At 43.5% G+C, this 22252-nt stretch overlaps 1 protein-coding gene across 3 annotated transcripts in view; it reads left to right on the top strand.

The window, feature by feature from the left end:
- The window catches only part of LOC147701646 (osteoclast-associated immunoglobulin-like receptor), a 909258-nt gene that overhangs the window by 156977 nt on the left and 730029 nt on the right, over positions 1–22252 (top strand). For 2 of the 3 annotated variants that reach the window (XM_086930268.1, XM_086930266.1), the window contains exon 2: positions 8431–8469. The exons of the other annotated variant lie outside the window; for it this stretch is intronic. In XM_086930268.1, the coding sequence (XP_086786394.1) occupies positions 8431–8469 (39 nt within the window). The remainder of the gene's footprint in view (positions 1–8430; positions 8470–22252) is intronic. 3 annotated transcript variants of the gene reach the window in all.

Here is a 22252-nt window from a genome sequence, read left to right as displayed (position 1 = left end):
GCGAAGACGGGTAGTAGAGGGGAGAAATAATTCAGAAACCCAGTAGGATGCCTCAAAATGTTGTTAATCAATGATCATTCCATCAAGACCTGCTTCAAGGAGAGAGAGTAAGTGTCCCAACAACAAGGGCAAAGGAGGTGAGGGAGTCAGAGCATCGGAGACATTTTGTCCAGAAAGTTCCATAGAGAGCCACTTGGGATGAAACAGTGGGGGCAAAATAGTTGGAGCTTCAATCCCCTAAAGGAAATTGATGTGGCCTTTGGGGCTGTCATGGACCCATGGCTACAGCGCTAGTCACTCCGTAGGGCCCACAGTCTAATGATGCAGTGCCGAGGCGAGAAGGGTAACCTCAATGAGGCTGCTGGTACAGAAGCTGAGCTGTATGCAATTGTATGGGAGAGGGCAAAAGAGGCAAAGTGTGACCCAATCGGGCTGCACAGCCGCAGTAAACATGTTGACACAGAATCGTGGCCAAGCTAGAGGCCGCAGCATTCTTGACTGTCTCATGGGTCAGACCCCAGTACTTGGTGGACTCACAGCCTGTGGGGAGGAGGCTAGAGATTGAAAGTACAACCCTAAATGTAGTGGTGGATAAGGCCTGTGTGGTGATCCAGCTACATAATGCAGGAATTGTTTTTGTTATTGGCATTGTCAAGGCACCTTACACCAGCCTAATTGTGGGGGCGTGGAGTACTCACAGGGCTTGGAAGGCAGTATATCTTCCAATACACAGGCCATCTCCCAATCCCCGGGAGATAGGCATGTGGTCAGAGGATCCTGTGTCTTAGCTATGGCATGAATTTAATTCCGCCACCACAAATGCTCTCTCTTTTTCTGCCTGCTCGCTTCGAGGTTTACCTCTAAGACCTTTATGTTGACGTCATCTTGTTTCTGGAGCTTCCAGACAGTGGCTAATCGGGAGTCAAGGGGCTCCTTTGAATTGTAACACTCCCAGGTATCTGCCAGCATCGTGAAGAAGCACGTATTCCCTCAGTCTATAATAACACACAATTTGTCCATGTACATGAGAGAGTAATGCACTTCCGCAGTGTAATCTGGGAATATAGTCACTAAGCTATTATCAATTTGTCAAGGGCCTTTGGTTTTGGCAACATGTAGGATGTGGTTATAATCTTTATAGTTAAGTAGATGTGACACCACCGTGGGGGGGGGTTCTTACCCAGGACCCTATGGCATCTCTCGACCAAGAAGAAGATGGATCGCTTACAACCCATTACAGTGTGAAGCAGCCAGTCCTCTAGGAAAAGGTCCTCATTGGGTCCCTATGCTCCCTCTTAGTGTCCCACCATGCAAAAGTTGGTTTGATGCAAATAGTGAAAATTGATCCATTTTATTCGGCCCTTGGCCATGTGTTTTGTAGAGTCCCTAGGGGCTCCTCACTGAGCCTGACTCTTTTAATATTTATGTTGGGCCTTTGGCCAGGGTCGTTAGATCATTTGGACTGGAGGTGTTGTCCTATGCTGGACAACACCCAAATTATGGTGTCCATTACAAACAGCATGGAGGCGTCTGCCACCAATTTTGAAAACTGTATGCAGGCAGTTTCTTCTTGGATGGTGGAAAACTATCTTAGACTTAACAGGGACAAAACAGAGGTTTTGATATTTGGAAACCAACAGCATATCTGGTACAATGCCTGGTGGCCTGCCTGGCATGCTTGGCCCCTGCCCAGTATCCCAAGGAAAATATCTTGGTGTCATTGTGGACAATTCTCTCTCCTTGGGCCCTCAGATTAATAGAATGGTGTGAACTGTACTGGTCCCACAAGTACAAATGAACAAGCAAAGAAAAAATGTAGCTACAGAGAGGGGCAGAATGAGGATAAATGTCTGCATCCTTTCACTTAGAAGAATATATGATATAACCTTAAGCCCAGTACATTTCTGACCTGGAAGAACCTTGTCAACAGGTCAAGTAACATGTCACTATCACCCATACATTTTTACAAATAATATCTCTGAGGATAAGTATCTACACTTTAATATTTGTGTAGTTTTGATTTTTAGAAAACGTCCCCGCATTATTGTCATAGCCGGCATGGGAATTTGAGAAAATGCAATGCAAAGTGTCTACACCTCTATAGGGTCTCAAAACACTTTTAGCAAGACAGGCGTATTCATATAATATTTACTGCCTTATAAGAACTGTTCTTCTTTTTGCGCACTAACAACGAAGGAATATACAGTGCTTGAGCGCGCAATGTAGTGTCTTCTTCAGATAACGAGCGCGCGCAGGCGCGGGAAAGTAATGCTAACTGCCGACGCATGCGCGAGAAATAAAGAATTGCAGGCGATCGAACGGCCCGCTAAACTTGTAAGGACCCTCCCTTCCTGCACAGCGGCGAACAATTAAGCCGCCAGCTTATATACACGAACAGACCTGCCGTTCGGTACCTCCCGGGGCGAGCTCACTTTCGTGACGAGGTACCGACGGGCAGGTAAGCTTCGAGATAGGGAACCTCTGTTCATCAAAGGATTACCTTGACTCCACCTAGTTTATGCTGTTCATACTTCTTTTCCTTGTTTAACAACATTTTGTTTTTTGACTGCCCTTGAGTTTGAAGAGGCTTTACATTTTTTACTTTTAGAATGCTAGTCTCATACTGACCCAATCTTATTATATGCCTTGAGTGTACTTGAGGTCTTCAGATTTCTGCTACACCTAGACGTGCCTTTTTGATCCCCTGATTAACAGAGAAATAAGGATATTCACAACATAAATGGTGCAGTAAGCATTAATAATTTCTGCACCTTTTGTGTTTTTTCCCGCAGAGCGGGGCCTCCCTCCTGAGCAGCCTGTCAGGTAGAGGTGAGGCTGGGCTATCCTACAATTGAGGGTAAGTCCGTTTCGCTTATGAAAAGTAAAATAAGCAATATTACTAATGTGACATAGTGACAATGCACAATGCACAAGTTCTCTTGTGATTAATTTATTGTTTGGTTGCTTCTCTCTTCTCTTTTCTATAACCATCCCTGCGTCCTGGTTCTTATGTTTCATCCATAGATACCCTGTGTATGACCTGACAAAGCAAAGAAAAGAGCAGGAATACTAGTGGTGTTATAAAAATCTATTATTTATCACATATTTGCAGCAGCAATGTTAATATCTGGTCCTGAAGAAAGCCGCTGATACACAGGTTGATCAACAGGCTGAAACATGTTGACCTCTAAGTGACAGTGGTTCTATATCCATACCACTGTGCTGTTACATTTTATTCCTGTCCGGTAGAACACATTAATAACATTTTTGGGTGATTCTATCTAGGCAGTTTTAATTCACATTTTCATTCTCTTTATCACAAAGCGCTGCATATTTCACTATAACCCATCATCACACATATGGGATAACTATCCTACTCCCTACCAATTTAAAACATCTCTGAGCTCCTTCCTTAAATCTCGAAGGAGTAGCTCCCAGTGGTGACTAGGCTTTCCACACTGGTAAGGAGGACCCATTTGATGAAGCATGTCACCCTCGGGTGAGTGAGGGGTCTTATCCTTAAGGGATGTCTTCCCTTGTGTATAACACATTTTGTTAGTTTAGAGAGAGATAGGGCAACTATACATATATTGCGAACACATGCATGAGACTGTAGGTGTATAATTTTGTTTTTTGAATGGATGGGTTCACAAGCAAAATGTTTAAGAAGCTAATGTGTGCACCGTCTCTGAAAAAAATTAACTATAAGATCCTGTTTCCAGAGGTCTTCAGAAAGGAGCTAGGTAATTTAAAGAAGTATGTGCACTGCATTAAACTTAAGTCTGTTGTGTGGTCTAAGGTTAGTTTAGAAAGAAGCGTGCCTTTAATGAAGAAAGAACTAGATAAACGTTTACAAAGTGGGGTCATGCAAGAGATTGAGGCAGCAGAATGGTGTTGATAGCTCAAAAGGCGAGTGGAGAGGATCTCCTCTGTGTGGGCTTGTGGGAATAACATCAGGCGGTGATGGCGGATCATTACCCATTGCCAAGCATTACTGAAATGCTATGCTGTTTGGAAGGGGCGAAATGGGTTACTTCCTTGGATTTAACTTCTGCATATCATCAGATATCTTTGCATCCCCAGTGACAGGAGCTAACATCCTTTACTACGCTGCTTGGAACATACATGTGTATGAGTGTGCCATTTGGATTAATCTCTGTCTCAGTGTGTGATTCTGAGGGCAATTGAATGGGTGTTGGAGGAATTGGTGGAGTAAAAATTTAGTGTATGGGAAGATCTTGAGTGAGGATGATTGCAGAGTATGTAATGTATTGAAGAGGTTTAGTATTAGTGATCTTACCTTAAAATGTGAGAAATGTAAATTTGGGGTCAGAAATTGAGTATTTGGAACACTTGATTTCCGCAGAAGGGATTTGCCCTAAGGGAAGTTTAGTTAAGGTTATCAACAACATGCCTACTCCTAGCTCCAAAGTTGAATTGGTAAAGTTCATAGGAACTGCTGAATTTTACAGTAAATTCATACCAGACTTTGCTGAAGGTTACAATAGTATTCAGACGTTATTAAAAAAAGGTGTGGAATTTGAATGGTCAGAGAAATGTGAGAAAGAATTTGTGCGGATAAAGAAGGGATTGTCGGGTGCATCAGGTTTGAGTAGTTTCCAACCAGGTATGAAGACAGTGCTGTGAACGGATGCTAGTGCAAAAGGACTAGGTGTAGTTCTTGAACAAGTTGGTAAGGGAAATGTGAACACAATTTTGTTTCTAAATCTAGGTTATAACGTGGAGTGGAACAATATTGTTCATTAATCCGTTTTAATTAAAATTGATCACAAACCTTTAGTCGAGGATTTTTGCAAAAAGGGCATACATGCTATATCCAGCTGAATAAGAAGATAGGGGTAGCTTTGCAGGAAGTTCAGTTCATAGTTTCCTTGGTACCTGGTGTGTTAAACATTATTGCTGACTGCTGTTCAAGATTATGTGTGGATGAGATTAGCAAGGAAGGTGGTTGTGATATGGAAGATGAATTAGTGGATGAGGCTGCTAGATTCTGTTTGGTTTCGCATAGTGTTGTCCCGGAGGAGGAATGGAATGGTGCATTGGAAGGGGATGCTCTGTTGAAAAATGTTCTGCGAGGATTAAAGATGGATGGTCTGAGAGTGACAAAGGTAGTGATGAATTTAAGGATTTCTGGGTAGTGAAAGATTATCTTTCTTTTAAAAATGGTCAGGTGATGAGAGGAAGTGTAAGAATGCAATTGATTGGGTGAGCTCATGAAAGCCATCCCAGAATTTCAAAGACTAAGGGGAGAATGAGGGGAAGTCATTGGTGGCCAGGAATGGACATTTTGATTAAGAGGGTTGATTTCGATTGTTTTGAGTGAAGGAAATGTGTGTAAGATTCTGAAATGTAGAACACAACCCATGATCATTCGAGATTTGGCTACCGGTCCTTGGATTGATTTAGCTCTTGACATTGTTGGTCCAACTAGGGTGTCAGGTAGTGAAAATGTGTGATAACCTGTATTGACATGCAGTCATGGTGGTCTGAAGTGAAAGTTGTAAATTCTGTGGAGACTCGTGATGTCATCTGGTTTTTGGAAGAGTTATTTGAAAGAGCAGGGTTTCTGGTTACCTTGCTGACTGAAAATGGGGTCCAACTGACCTTCAATGCAAGGCAGTTTTTGATAGAATGGGGCATTTAACATAGGAAGACTACTCTACATCGTCCTGAAAAAAACGGTATGAACAAGAGTGATAACATAGTACTCAAAGATTGGTTGCAGCAAGCTGTAGCTAATGGTCTAAATTGGGTGGAAGAGTGGAAAAGGGACGTTTGCATGTACTCTCTCACCTCTCATTCATCAATGGGTGTCACCTCTTTCTTATTGTTGAAAAAGAGGTTTCCTCACAACATGGTGAGTCCAGCATGGGTGAACAAGTTTAAAGAGAAAGGTGCTAAAGGAGTGACCAGAGAATTAAACAAGAATATGAGAGATGCATAATGAAAGAGAAAAATGTTTTGTGTAAAAGGAAGAAAGGCTGTGATGCAAGGATGCCTGTAAAGAGCACTAAGGTTCTATTGGGTGATTAGGTGAAGACAAAAAGCCCAGGGAAGGTTTGTTTGTTCAGTCTGCCTATAAGGGATACCAAGCTCTTCCGTAAGGCTGTCGAAACAGGCAATTATTGCATTTGGAACCTTGATAGGGTTGCGTTATGAAAGAAAGCTTCTTGTGTGTATTCTGGGAAGAATGATGTTGGTTCTGGTAATAGCTCCAAGGTGTTGCAAAATATGCTATCGGCGAAAAGGAAGAGTCCAACTGCAACTGAAGACAAAGGGGATCCTTTGTTGTCTAAAAGGGAGAGAGGGCGTGTATGTAGGAGGCCACCTCATTTACAAGATTTTGTGTAAATTCTTGCACCATTTTTACCATTTGTTATGAAGGAATGTATGTATTTTTGTTATGTTAGAAATATGTATTTATTTCTTGTTACGTTGTCACTCGCTTTCTTTGTGGAATATGCCCGGTTTAACTTGTTTAATTACTATTGTGGGAGAGGTGTAATGCATGTGCATGCTATGTACACCAGCTGAGAACATTGATACTCAAACTGGAGAGCTGTTAGCTAGAGTGGACCAGAACAGACCTCTGGTGGATAGGGTCCTTGGAGAATAGTACTTAATAAAGGATATCTCCATCTAATGCTTTGGTGGTCTCTATCCTTTCTGCAGCCTGCTGACCGAAATTCCTTCTTTGTATGTATGTTAATTCTTAATTTAAATAAAACCAATTATTTAACAATGCTGCTCAATTGTAATATGGGCCAGATCTAATAAGAGAGATACTGTTTACATTATGCTTCATATTGCATCTAAAAACACTAGCTTGACCTTGGACGAGAAGTCTGGAAGTCTATGGCCCTCCTCTTGAGAGGCATGTCATTCCTGTTGGGCCGGTAACCTGCCAGCCCATCAGGAGTCATGAGATCCCTGAAATTAGAGCTGATCTGTCAGGTTTCCCTCAGAGATTTTAGCTCCATCCAGAAACAGTTTAAATCTCTGGCAGAAACAGTGAGGAGAATGAGGAATTACAATGGAAATCAGACCTGAATTGCATATTCCCTGGTAGTACACTTTCCCCAATAGATTACCTTCTTATGGTAGGTTGCTGCGTCAGGGTTGGCCTGATGAGTGAGCTCTCTGAAAGGGCTGAACAAATTCAGTGTTCATTGTTGGGATGCCGAGCTCGACATCCCAACAATGCCATGGCATCACGAAGGAGTTTTTGCAACATTTGAGCGAGCTCTGAGAAGAGTTTGGATTCGAAGAATTAGATACCAGTAAAATTATATTGAACACTGATGCCACCACACCAGAAACCCATTGTGGGTTGGAAATATCATCACATAGAAAAATAATTCTTACACAAGAAATAGCCTTGAGAAAGTCGGGGGACGGCCTCCGGTTGCGACGAAACACATGTTGGCTGTAGAGAATAATTTGTGAAGATTTGCACACATTAAAGTGAATGACAAAGAAGAACAATTTCTTGTGTATTATTTATGTTTGTACTTACTAATCGCGTTACGTACCTGTGTTACTTTGAAAATTGATATACGTGTGCTAAGTAGTGTTATATGTTCTTGAGAACAGAGGCCTGTCCTGGGGAGTTTAGTGGTTCGCCTCACCTTTTAGCACCGTCAAATAATTGGTTCTGTCACGTTATTTAGTGCGATTATTCTTTGTGGCGCCGTTATACCTATAACTCAATACCATTGTCCGGATTTATCCATCAGTGAATGACATTGGCGCTCACAAGCTCTTAGAACTTCTCTTCATCCCTTTTCTTGTATACAAGCTATTTTCTAAGAGGTTTTAAAGTTCAAGAGGGTGTGCTGGGTCTCAAGTATGTAAACAACTGGCTGGATCGACAGGTATTTATGTATAGGGACACCGAATCCCTGGAGAGTAGGTCATAGCAGAAGTAAAAAAGATAAAAACATAAAATTACCGGATGTACGGCTTTACAACACGTACATTTACATCACGTGCCGTTACAACGCGCTTTTTTCAACGCAAGTCGTTACCACAGCTTGCGTTGGAGGGGGTGCGGACTTAGGAATTTTTTAATTTACTATTCCAACACCAGCCTACGTACAGTAGGGAAGGTGTTGGATAGTAAATTAAATAATTCCTTGTCCTGCAGCGCCCTCCAGCGCAAGTCGTGGTAACGACTTGCGTTGAAAAGACCGCGTTGTAACGGCACGGCGCTGTAACAGCCGCGTCGTAAAGGCTGTTCACCAAAATTACCCATTCCTAAAATAGTAAAAAAATCCATCTGTGTTACATCCACTTAGGGGGTTGAGGTCAAAATGGGCATGCAAGACTGAATTTATTTGCGCACAAAAATGAGACATTAGTAGAAAACATTTTAGCAATGGCCTTAATAACACATTGCTTTATTTTTAGGTTTCTTTCTGGACAGATGGAACTTGGTGTCATTGCAGGGTGAGTACCAGAAACGAAGACGCCAACGTTCGCTTTAATATTCAAATAATCATTACTTTGTTTGAACAGTCAATTGTCATTGTCGAGGTCAGAATTGTGCACCCCAACTACATCTAGTGCACTACACCTCGTGACTACTACATTGTGATCACAACATCAGTTACCAAGATATCAACAAACACATCACTACACAAGGTCTGATGGCTCCGTGGCCTACTGCATGCACTGCAGGAACAGGTGTTTGATCTCATGGTCACAGATTTGAATCTTGGCTGGTCCACTCTGTCTTGTCCTCTTCTGAGGTTAATAAATGAGTCCCATTCCATGTGTTATTCTGCGTCAAGATATTCTTCAGCGTGAACGGGTGCTTTAGAAATACGTATGTTTCAAAAAGAACTATACACGTACAAAGGTAACTCATGGAAGTAAATGTCAATTAATTTAAAAGAGGTGGGGGAATCCATCCCCCCAAAAATAATAGGGTGATTTAAAAAAATCATAGCTGGTATATAAAAAGGGAAACATTTAAAGGGTAATACTTACAACTAAACAATCAGCGGCAAGGCCAATAGATTTGTTGTAAATGTAATGCTCATATGTTCTGTGATATGTTTAGATATATAAACAAAAAGCACACAAATAAGGACCCAGGCAAACCCCAGATTCAATTATACATGCACATATATGATACAGACATGCCATGCAATCAGATAACACACCAGAAGGAACAGTCAGACAGGTGGGTTTTGGTTTGTTGTATGGATAGATGGATGGATGGATCAAGGATTGTGTAGTTGCCTATAGGAATGAATAGATGTTGGATGCAACAGTGGTGGGTTGGTAAATAGATCAGTATGATTACAAACCTTGAATGATGTAGCTGTGGGTAGATGAATGCATTTTTGAGTATAGATTGATGCAGACTGTCTCGTTTCTATCCACACAGCACAGGTTCTATTGAAACTGAGAGCATAGCACATATAAACAGGGACCACAAATTAGGACCTACCATGGTGGCACTAGACGTCATCGAAAATGGCTCAAACCTAATAACACTGATGGGCAGATTGATATTTGATTGTGCCTACTATGTACAGCTCTGGATATTATGGGAATGGGTTGTTTCCTGTTGGTTCTGGCATCATGGAGTTTTTTGGGTGTTTGAAGTATGTTATGAGAACTGCTCTGAAGTATCAAGTGTTGAGCTAGTCTCCATTTTTGATTAAGCAGTATGTGTGTTGAGGGCAGTGTAAATGTGGGTGGAAAGTTCAGGAAAGTATATAGGTGATCCACTCACAGTTTGATAACAAGCAGTTAATTTTTGGAAGTGGGTAAGACTAGAAATGTGTTCTCTAGTCTACAGTGAGTAGCTGTAATGAAGTATGAGATGGGCACTCATATTTCCATTGTGAATCATTCATATGGGTGGTTAAGTCTTTTGATGGCAAGTCAGCTTACACTGCGTTTTTGGTGTAGCTGGATTGGACCATGAAGTTGATTTAATCCTTGACAGTATTTCAGTTGGTGTGCATGTAGTAGTAGCTATCTTCCAGTTCATGGTCCTGACTACCTTGATTTATTCTGGCCTTATGCTGTCTGGATTTATTCCTAAGAAGCTTCTGAATGATGATGGAGAGAGGGAGTGTATTGCAATGGGTGAGCAAGAGGTCTCTGAGTGAGTACATATTAGGCATGGTATCATAGTTGAAATCACTAGCTACATTAAAACTGGGAAACTTTCTGGTACCAAACAACATGAAGATTTAAAAGTTGAGATTCATGTATTGGATCATGACCTTCTCCTGGGGTTTTTGTGTTTTCCAGACTAAGAAGTAAAACCATAGGGAACCTGTCCTGGAGAATAATGCCATTAGTAAATAGAATGAGCGCTCAGGTTTAATGGAGCTGAATTAAAAATGTGCAAACATTTGTGACAAGAATTTTAAATTTGTATTAAGGACGCGGAAGCGAGGATTATGCTTCTCATTTCTTCACGGTTTATTCACAGCAGCCAATAAAAGAAAAGTAATAAACACTACGTTAACTGTGAACACCTGAATGTCACATGACCAACCATAGAGTATACCCCTATATTAGCTCACACTAAGGTGACAGCGTCCTCTTCCTTTGAGTGATCATCTAACAGTTACGTCCATAACCAATAAACTTGATCTCGCAGAACCATCCTCTCGGTAGAAGATCTTCTTCTTGAAGAAACAGCTTGCAGCCCAACGGGGCTGCACCTCAGAACCTGGTTCTTGAACCAACAAGTCACTGTACCCTCCTTGGGAAACACGAAGACCCTGCAGCAATGTCGTCCACCATGCTCTACTTGCTATCAGCACCTGGAAGTATAAAGGATAAACTGTAACACTGTTCACCATAGATGATATCTCATAGCATTGATCAGAAAGGAAGGGAAACAAAGGAACACGTCTGCAGTATGAAGATACTATGCAAATACTGCAATGCCAGTACAATGCAAATACATATAGTTTGGGTCGGATAATCCTCCCCTTCATGTCGTTAATAGAATTGAAAATTCTTGTCATGAATGTTTGCAAATGTTTAATTCTATGTAAGGACCGGAGGCTCTGATTATGCTTGTTTAAAGCTTAGCCACCACCACAGATGCCACATTATCAATAGGCTTTTAATAAAAAGACTTAAACGTGATCGCTGTATGCATTCAAAATGTCTGAGAGGCTGACTCCTAAAGAGAAAGACTTAGATGCCGTAACCCCTTGAGCTGAATGGGCTCCACATTTTGAGGCATCGATGCCCACTACGCCCATGAGCCAGCGCACCCATGTTGACAAGGTGACTGGAGTCACTGGGCGAAATGGCTTTTGCAACGCAATTAGTAATTGATCCTTCATATCTGAACGAAGTTCAGCAGTACTCACCTTGTAATCTTTTAAACATTGCACAACACACAGCTTAGGGTTATTAGGGAAAGCTGGAAAAGATATGGAAGAGGTATTGCACCTAGTCGGCTTTGTGATAGCAAAAGTCAAACCCTCTGGGGAAAATCTACGTCCCACTAGATCAAGCGCTTGAACATCTGGGACTCACTTGCACGACACAAGACAAAACAACATGGTCAGTTTAGAAGACAGTTTTTTCTTGACAAACACTTAGTGGAAGGCCAGACTTCCAAGTATCTCAGGACGGAAGACACGTCCCATAACTCAGAGTATTTAGGGCATGGGGGCTTGACCATCCGGATACCCCAGAGGAGTTTACAAACTAGGGGATTCTCTCCAACCGGTTTGCCATCCACTGACCCGTGACCTGCTGAGAAGGCCAACCGGAAATTGTTTACAGTCCTGTAGGCTAAGCCCGGAGTAGCGATGGAAGCTAAAAAGTTCACCATCAAAGAGACATGTGCTTTAGTGGGATCCACCTCCCGTTGAGAGCACCAGCTACACCATTGTTTCCAAGCTGATGAGTATCGCTTGTGGGTGTTAGCTGACCAGGCTTCGCTAAAATGTTATGTTAAATTGGCACTTATAGAGCGCACAGCTACTCAGGAAGAGTCTCCTGGCATTAAAAGACCGGAGGGCAGAACTGTCACTGTTACTAAAGACAAGAGGGAGCTATTGACTATTGCTGAAATAGCCAGGTTTTCAGCTGCTTCCTAAAGGTAAGCAAATCATACACCCATCTGAGTGACATTGGCAGACAGTTCGACAGACGGGCCACCTGTACATGGAAGGAGCGGCCTCCCTTATGGGTGTGGGAGAACTTGGGGGCAATTTCCTGCTGCTGAAAGGTAGACCTCAAGATTCTACCAGGGATATAGTGCTGAACTATCTTTCTGATATAAAGGGTGCCAGTATCATGTAGAGCTTTAAAAGCCAAGACCAAAGCATTGAAACGAATTGTCTTTGGAACTTTCATGTGAGTAGAGACCCACATTCCGGGTCCTAACATGAGGATCGCCCTGCCCGCCTAATTCTGGATTACATGAAGCCTATTCAGTAGGTATTCCAGGACGCCTAGGTACAAGGCGTTCACGTAATCCAGCCTAGAGACAATGAGAGCCTGGACTACAGACTTCCTGTGAGTGATCGATAGTAAAGGAAGAAAATTCTTTAGCACTCTAAGGAGGCCAAAGCAGGATATTTGATAGCAATTGTTGATAAGGCAATGGAGAATAGCATCTCTGAAGGTTTCAAACTTTTGTATATCAGGAGTGTGCCAAGATCCAAGAGGTGGTGCAAGTCTATCAGGAATCTTTGTTATTCCCTGATTGATTTTCAAGTGAGGGTTAATTTAGAACTACTGGTCTGTGGATGCGCAGCCAACCTGTAATCATCTGTTCATTTTTTATTAATTTGTGATTTTTGGAATTGACCCTTTTCGCAGGGTTATCCTCAAATTATATGCCTTTTACCTCCTATTTTTCTGACCCTTTTTTTGGTGGAGTTAGGATTCTGGGCACTTTATCACTGCTGATCAGTGATAAAGTGCAAATGCTCTCTTTATAAATTGTGATATGATTGGTTATCCTTAATTGGCATATTTGATTTACTGGTAGGTCTCCTAGAAAAGTGCACAGTGTGTGCCAGGCCTGTAAATCAAATGCTACTAGTGGGCTTGCAGCATTGGTCGTGCTTGCCACCGCCATGAGTAGCCCTGTAAATGTGTCTCAGACCTACCACTGTAGTGTCTGCATACGCAGTTGTAAACTACTATGTTGCCCTTGCAAGTGCGCCCACTTGCCAGGACCAAACCTTCCTTTTCCTTAAATGTCAGGCACCCCTATGGAAGGCTCAAGGTACCCCCATGGGCAGGGTGCAGTATATGTGAAAGGTAGGACATGTACTGGTGTGTGTGACAAGTCCTGATGTTGAAATACTGTGTATTTCGTTTTTCAGTATTGAAAGATTTCTGTCCCATAGGCTAACGTGGGAGTTGTTTGTAATATCTTACAAGTATAACTTTCCATAGGGACAAGATGGAGAAATGGAGTTTAGGCTCTCTGAACTCAGAATTTATGAACTCACCTTTTGGTGAAGGTGTTTTTTAAATTCTTTGTTTGAAAATGGCACTTTTAGAAAGTGGGTATTTTTTTACTTTACCATCCTGCGTGCCTCTGGCTGTTTGTGTATTTAGCGTCTGGTGTTTGAGTGACAGGAGCTAGGGATGTACATTCACTCTAGACAGTCACGGGGGGGATTGAGGTGCACCCTGCCGTGCCTGGGTGACTCATTGCTGGGCTAAATAGACCTGGCCGGCATTTAGAGTAGCGGGAGGAGTTTTGCTTGGACCTGAAATGGCTGTGTCTCCTTTGTGCAATGCTTTCCCCGCCTGCTCTGGTCATACTTCACCAAGGAGGACGGGACTGGGTTCAGAGACCCTTTCCACAAAGATAACAATGACAAAATGGAGTATAAATATTGGACCTAAAACCCCTGGACTTCAAGGATCAAGAGTACCCAGCCAAGAAGAAGAGCAAAAGGACTGTGTGAGGAGCGCTGCCTTTTCAGAGTGAGGGGAGGGTTGGGCTGCAGTTGCTGCTTCAGTCTGTGGTGGAGGAAAAGAACTGACTGCTTTTTGCCATGCTGTGGTATCCTGCTTGTGAAGAATCTCCAAGGGCTTGTGTGTGCTGTCCTCCTGTTTACAAGTCTCAGGGATACCAAAGTCTTCAAGAAAGACCTTGTTGGCTCTGGTGGGAAAACTGCAGAAGTGCGTGTGAAGCACTGCCCCTGGTCTTTGTGGGGTGAGACGGCCTGCAGTTGCTACTTCTGTCTTGGGAAGAAAGATGGTTGGATTGTTCTTCCCTGTTTATTTTGAAACAGTGTGTTGATCGCTTTAGACTTATTCCCTCATACTTTTTATGGCCTAAAAGTGGAAGCATGTGAGAAGCACTTCTTACACTGTCCAGTGCATAGTAAGCACTACTTTTGAGTAAATGATTAGTGCCTGTGGAGTAAAAGTGACTAGGGAGCCCATCTGATGGTTCCTGCACTCCACTCAGTGTGCCGGGTTCTCACTGCTGGAGAAGCACAGGCCGGTTAGTGAATAACTTCCCTCAGCAGAGTCCTGTCTTCAGGGAAGCCTCGCTGCAGTCTACAGTTTGCCGTAGCAACCACCTGCAAAGGAAGAAGTAAGGCGGGGCTTTCGGCAACAGCTGGTTGCCAACGCAACGCAGACGGGAGAGACTAAGGGCCTTATGTATCAAGCAAATTAACAGTCGCAAAAGCCGGAATTCGCAGAATTTCGGCCTTTGCAAATGCTAATTTGCTAAATGGTAGGTATGACACATTTTGGCAGCAAAATAAGGAATCGCAAAATTTGCAGTTCCTTATTTTGCGATTTCACTTAACCAAATGGCTGCTGGGCGTTCCCCCCCCCCCCCCCCGTGCTGAAAAATGCCATTTTAGTGGCACCATGACGAGCTCAGCTCGTCATCAGCCCACGACACCCGTGGGTGATGACGAGCTGAGCTCGTCATCAGCATCGAAAGGTTTAAGGAATCGCAAATTGTGCGATTCCTTAAATGCAATGTATCAACGGAAAAATAATGCAAAAATGCCCATAAGGATTCGCAAATTACCACCAACTTCTAGTTGGTGGTAAGTTGCGAATTCTTTTAATAAAGCAATTTATTTAAAATCCCAAGGTGCCATATGACGCTCATACATGCCCTTAGGGCATGTATGGGCGCCATATGCCAACACATGTCATTTTCAGGGGTGCAGCAGAGTGTTCTTGTGACACCCCTGCACCCTTGAAAATATTCCTAAATTGCGATTAGCAAATTGCTAATCGCTAATTTCCCCTTCATTCCTATGGGCCTGGCTCATAGGAATGAAGGGGAAATTAGCGATTAGCAATTTGCTAATCGCAATTTAGGAATGTTAAGGAATTGCTACAAAGAAGCGATTTCCTACATACACACCATTTTGCGATTTCTAAATAGCGATTCCTTAAAAATCGCTATTTAGAAATCGCAAATGGTCAGGATGATCCATATGGCCCTAAGACTCTCGTGCCAACCTGCTGAGACCAAGAGAAGTCTCTGATGTAGTCCACTCCTCGGGCCCAGAGAAGTCACCGCAGAGGGGATGATGCTGCAGGGTGGAGGCCCACGGCATCTGCTGTGGGTATTCGGGCCCTCCCCACTGCTCTGTGCACACAGCATGTATGAACCACACCCAGTTTCAGCCGAAAGGAGATTTCAGTACGTGGTGATAAAAGCTGCCGCGCTTGTTAGTCGGCAGGTTACATAGGTGCCTCATGCGGGGGACCCAGCAAGGTTGCCTCACGAATGGAGGTAAAAAGTACTTCATCCTCTCCCGTGTCTGCACATACCTGGAGAGGTACGGAAACAGTTTTGAAATGGGGCAAGTCGTCAGGTGAAGCTCCTGCTTCCGTATCAAGGGTAAAGGGCAGGAACACTGTGGCTCCGTAGCTAGGTTACAACATGGTGACTCATGTTCACTAGTATGTGGGTGAATTATGTGGATCTAATTGCTACATTTTCTTGTCCTAAAGTTATGAGGTAGGCTTATACTGGCCAGAGTAGCAAGAGCTGTTTGCAGGGGCATTATGATGTTTTCTGAGGTGTTATAACCTATACTGTATATCCTATGAATTGATTGATGACACGTGCCCTTTATGAGTTTTTACCTACTTCACTAATGGTGATGTTGGACATAATATGTTCTGATGACATGGGAAGTATACATGTCCTTATGTTATTGCCTTACATGTGATATGATGACAAATGCCCGGTTGGCAAATTGATCGATCATCTATTTTATGATTTTATGACACTGTGCCCAGTGGCACAGTGATTTATGTGACTGTGGTCTAATGTTTTTAGTGTATAATACAAAGGATATATATTTTTTAATATAACCTTATGTGAAGTCTCTTTTTTTGGTGTACCCAGTGTGCTGCAAGTGTTTGTGTGTGTTGCGCGAACACTTTACACATTGCCTCTAGGATAGGCCTGACTGCTCTACCAAGCTATCAAGGAGATGTGCAGGGGTTATCTTGTGTATGTTACTCCCTTACCCTGACGAGAGTGGGGAGTTCTGCCTTGCTTAGGTGCATACCCTAGCCAACCAGAAACCCGATTTCTAAAAGTCATCCATCTAAGCAACACTGCATCTTTTTTAACAAAACTCTCTGATTTAATAGACCACACAATCCTGCATCATAGACTAACAGTCCTAGGTTATTGTAATATAATATATGTTATTGTAGTGTATTTATTGATAAGGAATTTGATCGGGTGTCATTAGAATTCAGACTTAATGAGCATATTTGGCCTATCTCACGTTATCCAGGCTCCCACACATAATAAGCGGCACACTCTTGACCAGATGTGGCCCTTCGATAACTCCATTCAGTTTGCTGACCAGCTATGTCTTCCGTGGTCAGGTCACAGACCAATAAGACTCAACATCCATTTAGGATTTAAATCGTCAATCCAACGTATCCAGACCATGGGGAAAAGAGTAGACTTTGCTACACTTGGCAACTTTATTGAAAACACATCTAAGTTGTCTTCTTATTGCATTTCTAAAGCTGATGCTGTGACATAATTTAAAAACATGCTTTCAGAGGTTTTAGACAAGGAATCTCCCAAAACACTTTTTAAAAACGATTTGCTAAAAACGACTAATCAGTGGCATTCCCTGATTTTGCAGGCCAGTCGCCTTAGGCTTAGAGAGATGGAACAAAAATGGTGCATTATATATGACAGTGAAGACTTGATGCTTTATGAGAATTACCTAAAGATATTGAAAGCATGTTTGACACCATCCTTCTTCTGCCAAAGTGCTTTTAAAATAAGAGCTTTCACTCTTCCTTCTTGTGGTCTTTGTCGTTGTCTCCGTCTCAAGACGTTTTTGTGAAAAGTTTGTCTTATACTTCTCCATCAAGATACACAGAATCTAAGCATAAACCAAGAATTCCGCAGCTCCTTTTAAAGATAGTCCTGGAAATATTGCACTCCTGCAATCCTCTGACAATTGGCCATCCTTTATTTCAGTCGACCGGAATCAGGTTGAAGCAGCATTAAGGAATATCAAATTGGGTTCCCCTGAGGATCACTGTCCACTCTGCAGCTTATAGGCCTGTTTCTCTGTGATAGTACCTGTTTTTATTGATATCTTCAATAGTTTTCTCTCCTCTGGGATCCTTCTTGGTGAATGGAAGAAAGAATTGTCATCAAACATCAGGAGCCATCACAACTGGACTCTCGCCAAGGCAGGGGTACTCAGGCTGCCCTTGCTTTACTTGAGATCCTTTGTGGACCATGGAGGCTCTACTGCTCTTCTGTTGCTTGACCTGTCTAAAGCTTTCAATGCCATGGGCCATGACATCCTTTCAGCATGTCTTAAAGAGACTTACCTTAAGAGTAAGGCATTGTCATGTATTGACTCCTTTCTTAATGGGTGCTCGCAATCTGTGATGGGTTCTTCACTTTTACACATGATTTTAACATTTATGTCTGTCCATTGATCTTTCTTGAGTCTTTTGGTTACAAGGAAATTTGTAAAACCAATGAAGCCCAGCTTATAATACAATTTAAGAAGGAAGCCCTCAATTCAGTGGCTCTTCTGTAAGCTTTTAACTTTTTGCAGCCCAGTACCGGCTAAACATAAATATTATTAGATGGCACCAGCCCTAAAAGGCAGCAATATTGTCTTATGCTTCGCTCTTTAGGCAGGGCCCGCTCTCTTAGGGCCTCTGTTACGGCTGTCAAGGTCAAATCACTGGCTGCTTATCTCGGCAGCTGCTTTTTCCATCCCTTGATTAATTAATAATTTTTCTTATCTGGGAATATGTTTTGATTCCTGACTTTCCAGGCAACCCTCTCTAAAGAAAGATTCTTCCAGATTCAAAGTCAGTGGTGGTGGCCTCTTGGCTAAACATTTGCTGCACACTAACATTGAGGCTATGATCAAAGTCTTTAGGGCCAAGTTGAAGGAAGTGGCCCTCAAGGGCCACCCGGGTTACTTACAACTACCTCCTATGCCTTCCCAAGAATGAAGAGTCGGTCAGACAGTAGAGAATACAAACTTACATTTTATTAGCAATACTCTGCAGAGGAGTCCAATCTTACCTGTACCCTATGATGTCTGCCAAGGGACAGCTCCCCCACCCCAACGGTCTGCAACACATGATGATTCTTCCCCTGAAGCCTCGAACCACGCCCACTATGAAAAGTTACTGGCCTGGGCCGAAAATGAACAAAGGAGGCACAGGAGGATGAGCAACTAGCTGCCAGATGGGTACATGTTATCTATAAGTCAAGGCTACAGCACCGAGTCTCAGCATCTCCTAACGTGGGAGCAGAACTACACACTCAGATAGGGAAGTGAGGGCAGAACAGCCTATTCATTAGTAAGTCAGGAAGCAGCCTTGGACAGGACACAGGAGAGAAAATAATAACGAAGTACAGTGTTCTGCTGAGGCAAGCAATACTAAATAATGAGGCCTAGTACTGGCACAGCCTAAGCAGTCTAATAAGGATTACGATATACAAAATTGAGTCACACTAACTGAAGCCTGCACATCACGGGGATAACTCAGTGGGTTGCATAACGTGAAAACAAATGGTGTCTATTTAGCCACATATTGCTAACCTAATAGTTAATGAAACTAGTGCATTGCGGGAATGGGATTTTCAAACCTAACAGACCCTCCTTTTAGCATGAGTGGCTAAATGCTTTATTGAGGCTATTTGGTAGGGTCTTTACAATTCTAAGTTAATTCATAGTCACTCAAGTTACAAGGGAAAACAAAGCAACACATGAGCATCAGAATCACCTAACACTCAAAGATGCCCTCATCAATGAGCATTATGTCCTGAATTTCCTGCATTATCATAGTAGAGATCTTGTTATCTCTTCTTGGCAATGTAGGGGAAGGGGTGAGTTTTCTCACACAATAGGTGCAACAGGCTGGACGGCAATTAATGCACAAGCAACATGTGAAGATGACACCTGCGATGGCTATTAGGACTAGTAATCTCTTCCAGCCCCATGATGTCAGCAGACCCCAGAGCTACCCTGTGAGGGACCATGAACCATTATCCTGATGGATTATCCTGATGGATATCTGAAGCAATTCTGTGTAATTTCTGTATTGCGGAGTACACATTAGGAGCACTATCAGGAATGTTACACACAGCAGCTGCTGCCGATGACGTGGGAAGCTCCACCCCTATCAGCCAGAATGCCGTTTGAGAGTACCACTGTACTTCTCAACCAGGCCTGCTAACCAGCGGTGGTTCGCTGCACGAAACTTCTGCTGAATATGAAAGCCCTTCCACACCAATTCAATGATCACACGTGGCAACCCATAGCGGGGGAAGAACTCTTTAGTGGGGTAAGCCTCAATCCATTTACTGAATGCGCAAATTACTACTAACACATACTTTAAATTATTAACTCATTCCGTTTCGATGAAATCCATCTGGAAAACCTTGAAAGGGTAGGCAGGCAGTGCAAAGTTATCTGCCGGTGTACGGGTACCTTTCCCAGGATTATGTTTCAGACAGACAATGCAGTGCTTCACTAGGTGTTTGGCTACCTTAGAGATATTATTATTCTGCCATATGGGGTCCAGTTGCTTACAGATTCCTTTGGCACTAATGTGTGCTGGACCATGGGCCATGGTCACAACGGGGATCACATAGGTATTTGGCAGCAATCATCTCTGCTTCCCAGACAGATCAGTCCAGCACCCATCCTCATCCAAACGCCCTGTACTCTCCTGCCATATTGCCAGTTCATGTATGGTCACCTCTCTCTGTATTTCCCTGACATTTTCTAAGGTGTCTTCGAACATTCCATTGTCTGGTACCCACCTAGCAGGACCTGCCACAAATATATTTTTTATCTTCAATCGAGCTGTCTCCTTAGCTGTCTGGTCTGCGAATGCATTTGCCCTCCCAACATCGTCTATGATAGCTTTGTGGACGCTACATTTTATTATTGCCAACTGTTCAGGAAGTGTCAATGCTTATAACAGTCTAAGTATCAATGGACCATGCTGTATTCTCAGCCCATGCGAGGTCAAGAAACCTCTCTCTGCCCAGAGGTGCCCAAAATTATGGGCCATCCCAAAAGCATACTGGCCGTCAGTGTAGACATTAACAGCCAGTCCCCCACTCAACTCACAAGCTCTAAGGAGGGCAAACAACTCTGCAGCTTGGGCCTATTGGTATGGGATACAGGATGTCTCAACTACAGTGTGTAACGTTGTGATTGCATAGGCCATAGTGGTAGTGCCATCTGGTAGTTTGAAACAAGAGCCATCGACATATAGTTCCCCTTGGGAGTCAGATAAGGGAACATCAGTCAGGTCTACCTATCCTTTCGTTTGTTCCTCAGTCCAAAAAAACAATGATGGACATCATTATCCTTTTCTTCCGAAGGGAGGGGTAGTAACGTAGCTGGGTTCAGAGTAGCGGCGCAGAGTAGCATATCTTTTGATGGCATCCCTTGACCTTGCTAAGGCCAGGCGGCTTCTCTGCTGCCGCACAGCTCCACCAGTGCCTCCACCGCTGCCTCCCCTTGCTGCTGCCGCTGTTTGTGAGTTCCATTCCACTGTGCCCCTGAGCTGTGTGACTGTCATTGGCTTTCAGTATTTTTTGTCACTGTTAGCATCTGGTTTCTTTAGTGCTTGTACTTTTCCCTGGGCGCTTGCCCCCCTCCCCGCCATTTTCACTTCTGTACCCCAGCCTGCCTCTTCTTTCCCGCCATTGCCCCCAGCGGCCCTGCACCCTCGCTGCCCCGCTCCCACCTCCCAGTCTTAAATGGCGGCCGCTGCGTGGCAGTAAGGGCGACCCTTGACCTTGCTAAGGCCAGGTCGCTCCTCTACCGCCGCACAGCTCCACCAGTGCGTCGCTGCCTCCCCTTGCTGCTTCCGCCATTCGTGAGTTCCATTCCGATGTGCCCATGAGCTGTGTGACTGTCATTGGCTTTCAGTATTTTTTGTCACTGTTAGCATCTAATTTCTTTAGTGCTTGTACTTTTCCCTGGGCGCTTCCCCCCTTTCACTTCTGTACCCCAGCCTGCCTCTTCTCTCCTGCCGCTGTCCCCCGTGGCCCCACCCCCTTGTCGCCCCGCTCCGGCCTCCCAGCTGCTCCTCCCTCCCTCCCAGCCTTAAATGGCCGCCTCTGCGCTGCAGTAAGAGCAACCCTTTACTGTGTTTTTATCTCGGAACCTAAATTAATATTGCTATTTTATGCCCTTGTACGGCTATAATAAATAATATCCCTATAATGGCATAAGAATCAGATCCATATTTAGTAAATAGCTCTTGCAGTCCACAGCATGGCAAGGCTACTTCCTTAGATTCCTAGAGAGCACAACAAGTTCTTTCGACACACCAAACCTCCAGCAACCTGGGAAATGCCCATTTGCTTTTGTTTTGATTTGTCATTGAACTCCTGCGAACACTAAAGTCAGTTCTTAGTGACATCTTTATTGACGTCTTATGTCCAAACCTTACGTCAAACTCGGCACCTTTCAGGTATAAATATACCAACGTTGCCTTAAGCAAACACACAGTGGTGGTTTTGGAGCCGAGCAGCTATCTACTTGCCCGAGAGCCCAGCTGATGCGAGAGCCCATGGACGCTGCCCCTCCCTTTTGACGCACTGAGAGAGACGCTGTCTTTTCTCATGCCGAGAAATCCAGCTCCGGTGTTCTCAGCCGCCTTCGCAGGCTGCTGGGATATCGAGTCCTGAAAGAGAGATACCAGACCTCCTGCATTCTATTACCCAGGTACGGAGCTGACTAAACCC

Source organism: Lissotriton vulgaris, chromosome 7 (genome assembly GCF_964263255.1).
Source record: "Lissotriton vulgaris chromosome 7, aLisVul1.2, whole genome shotgun sequence".
NCBI lineage: Eukaryota > Metazoa > Chordata > Amphibia > Caudata > Salamandridae > Lissotriton > Lissotriton vulgaris.
Note: the sequence above shows the minus strand (reverse complement) of the source record. Positions and strands in the feature narration are given on the sequence as shown.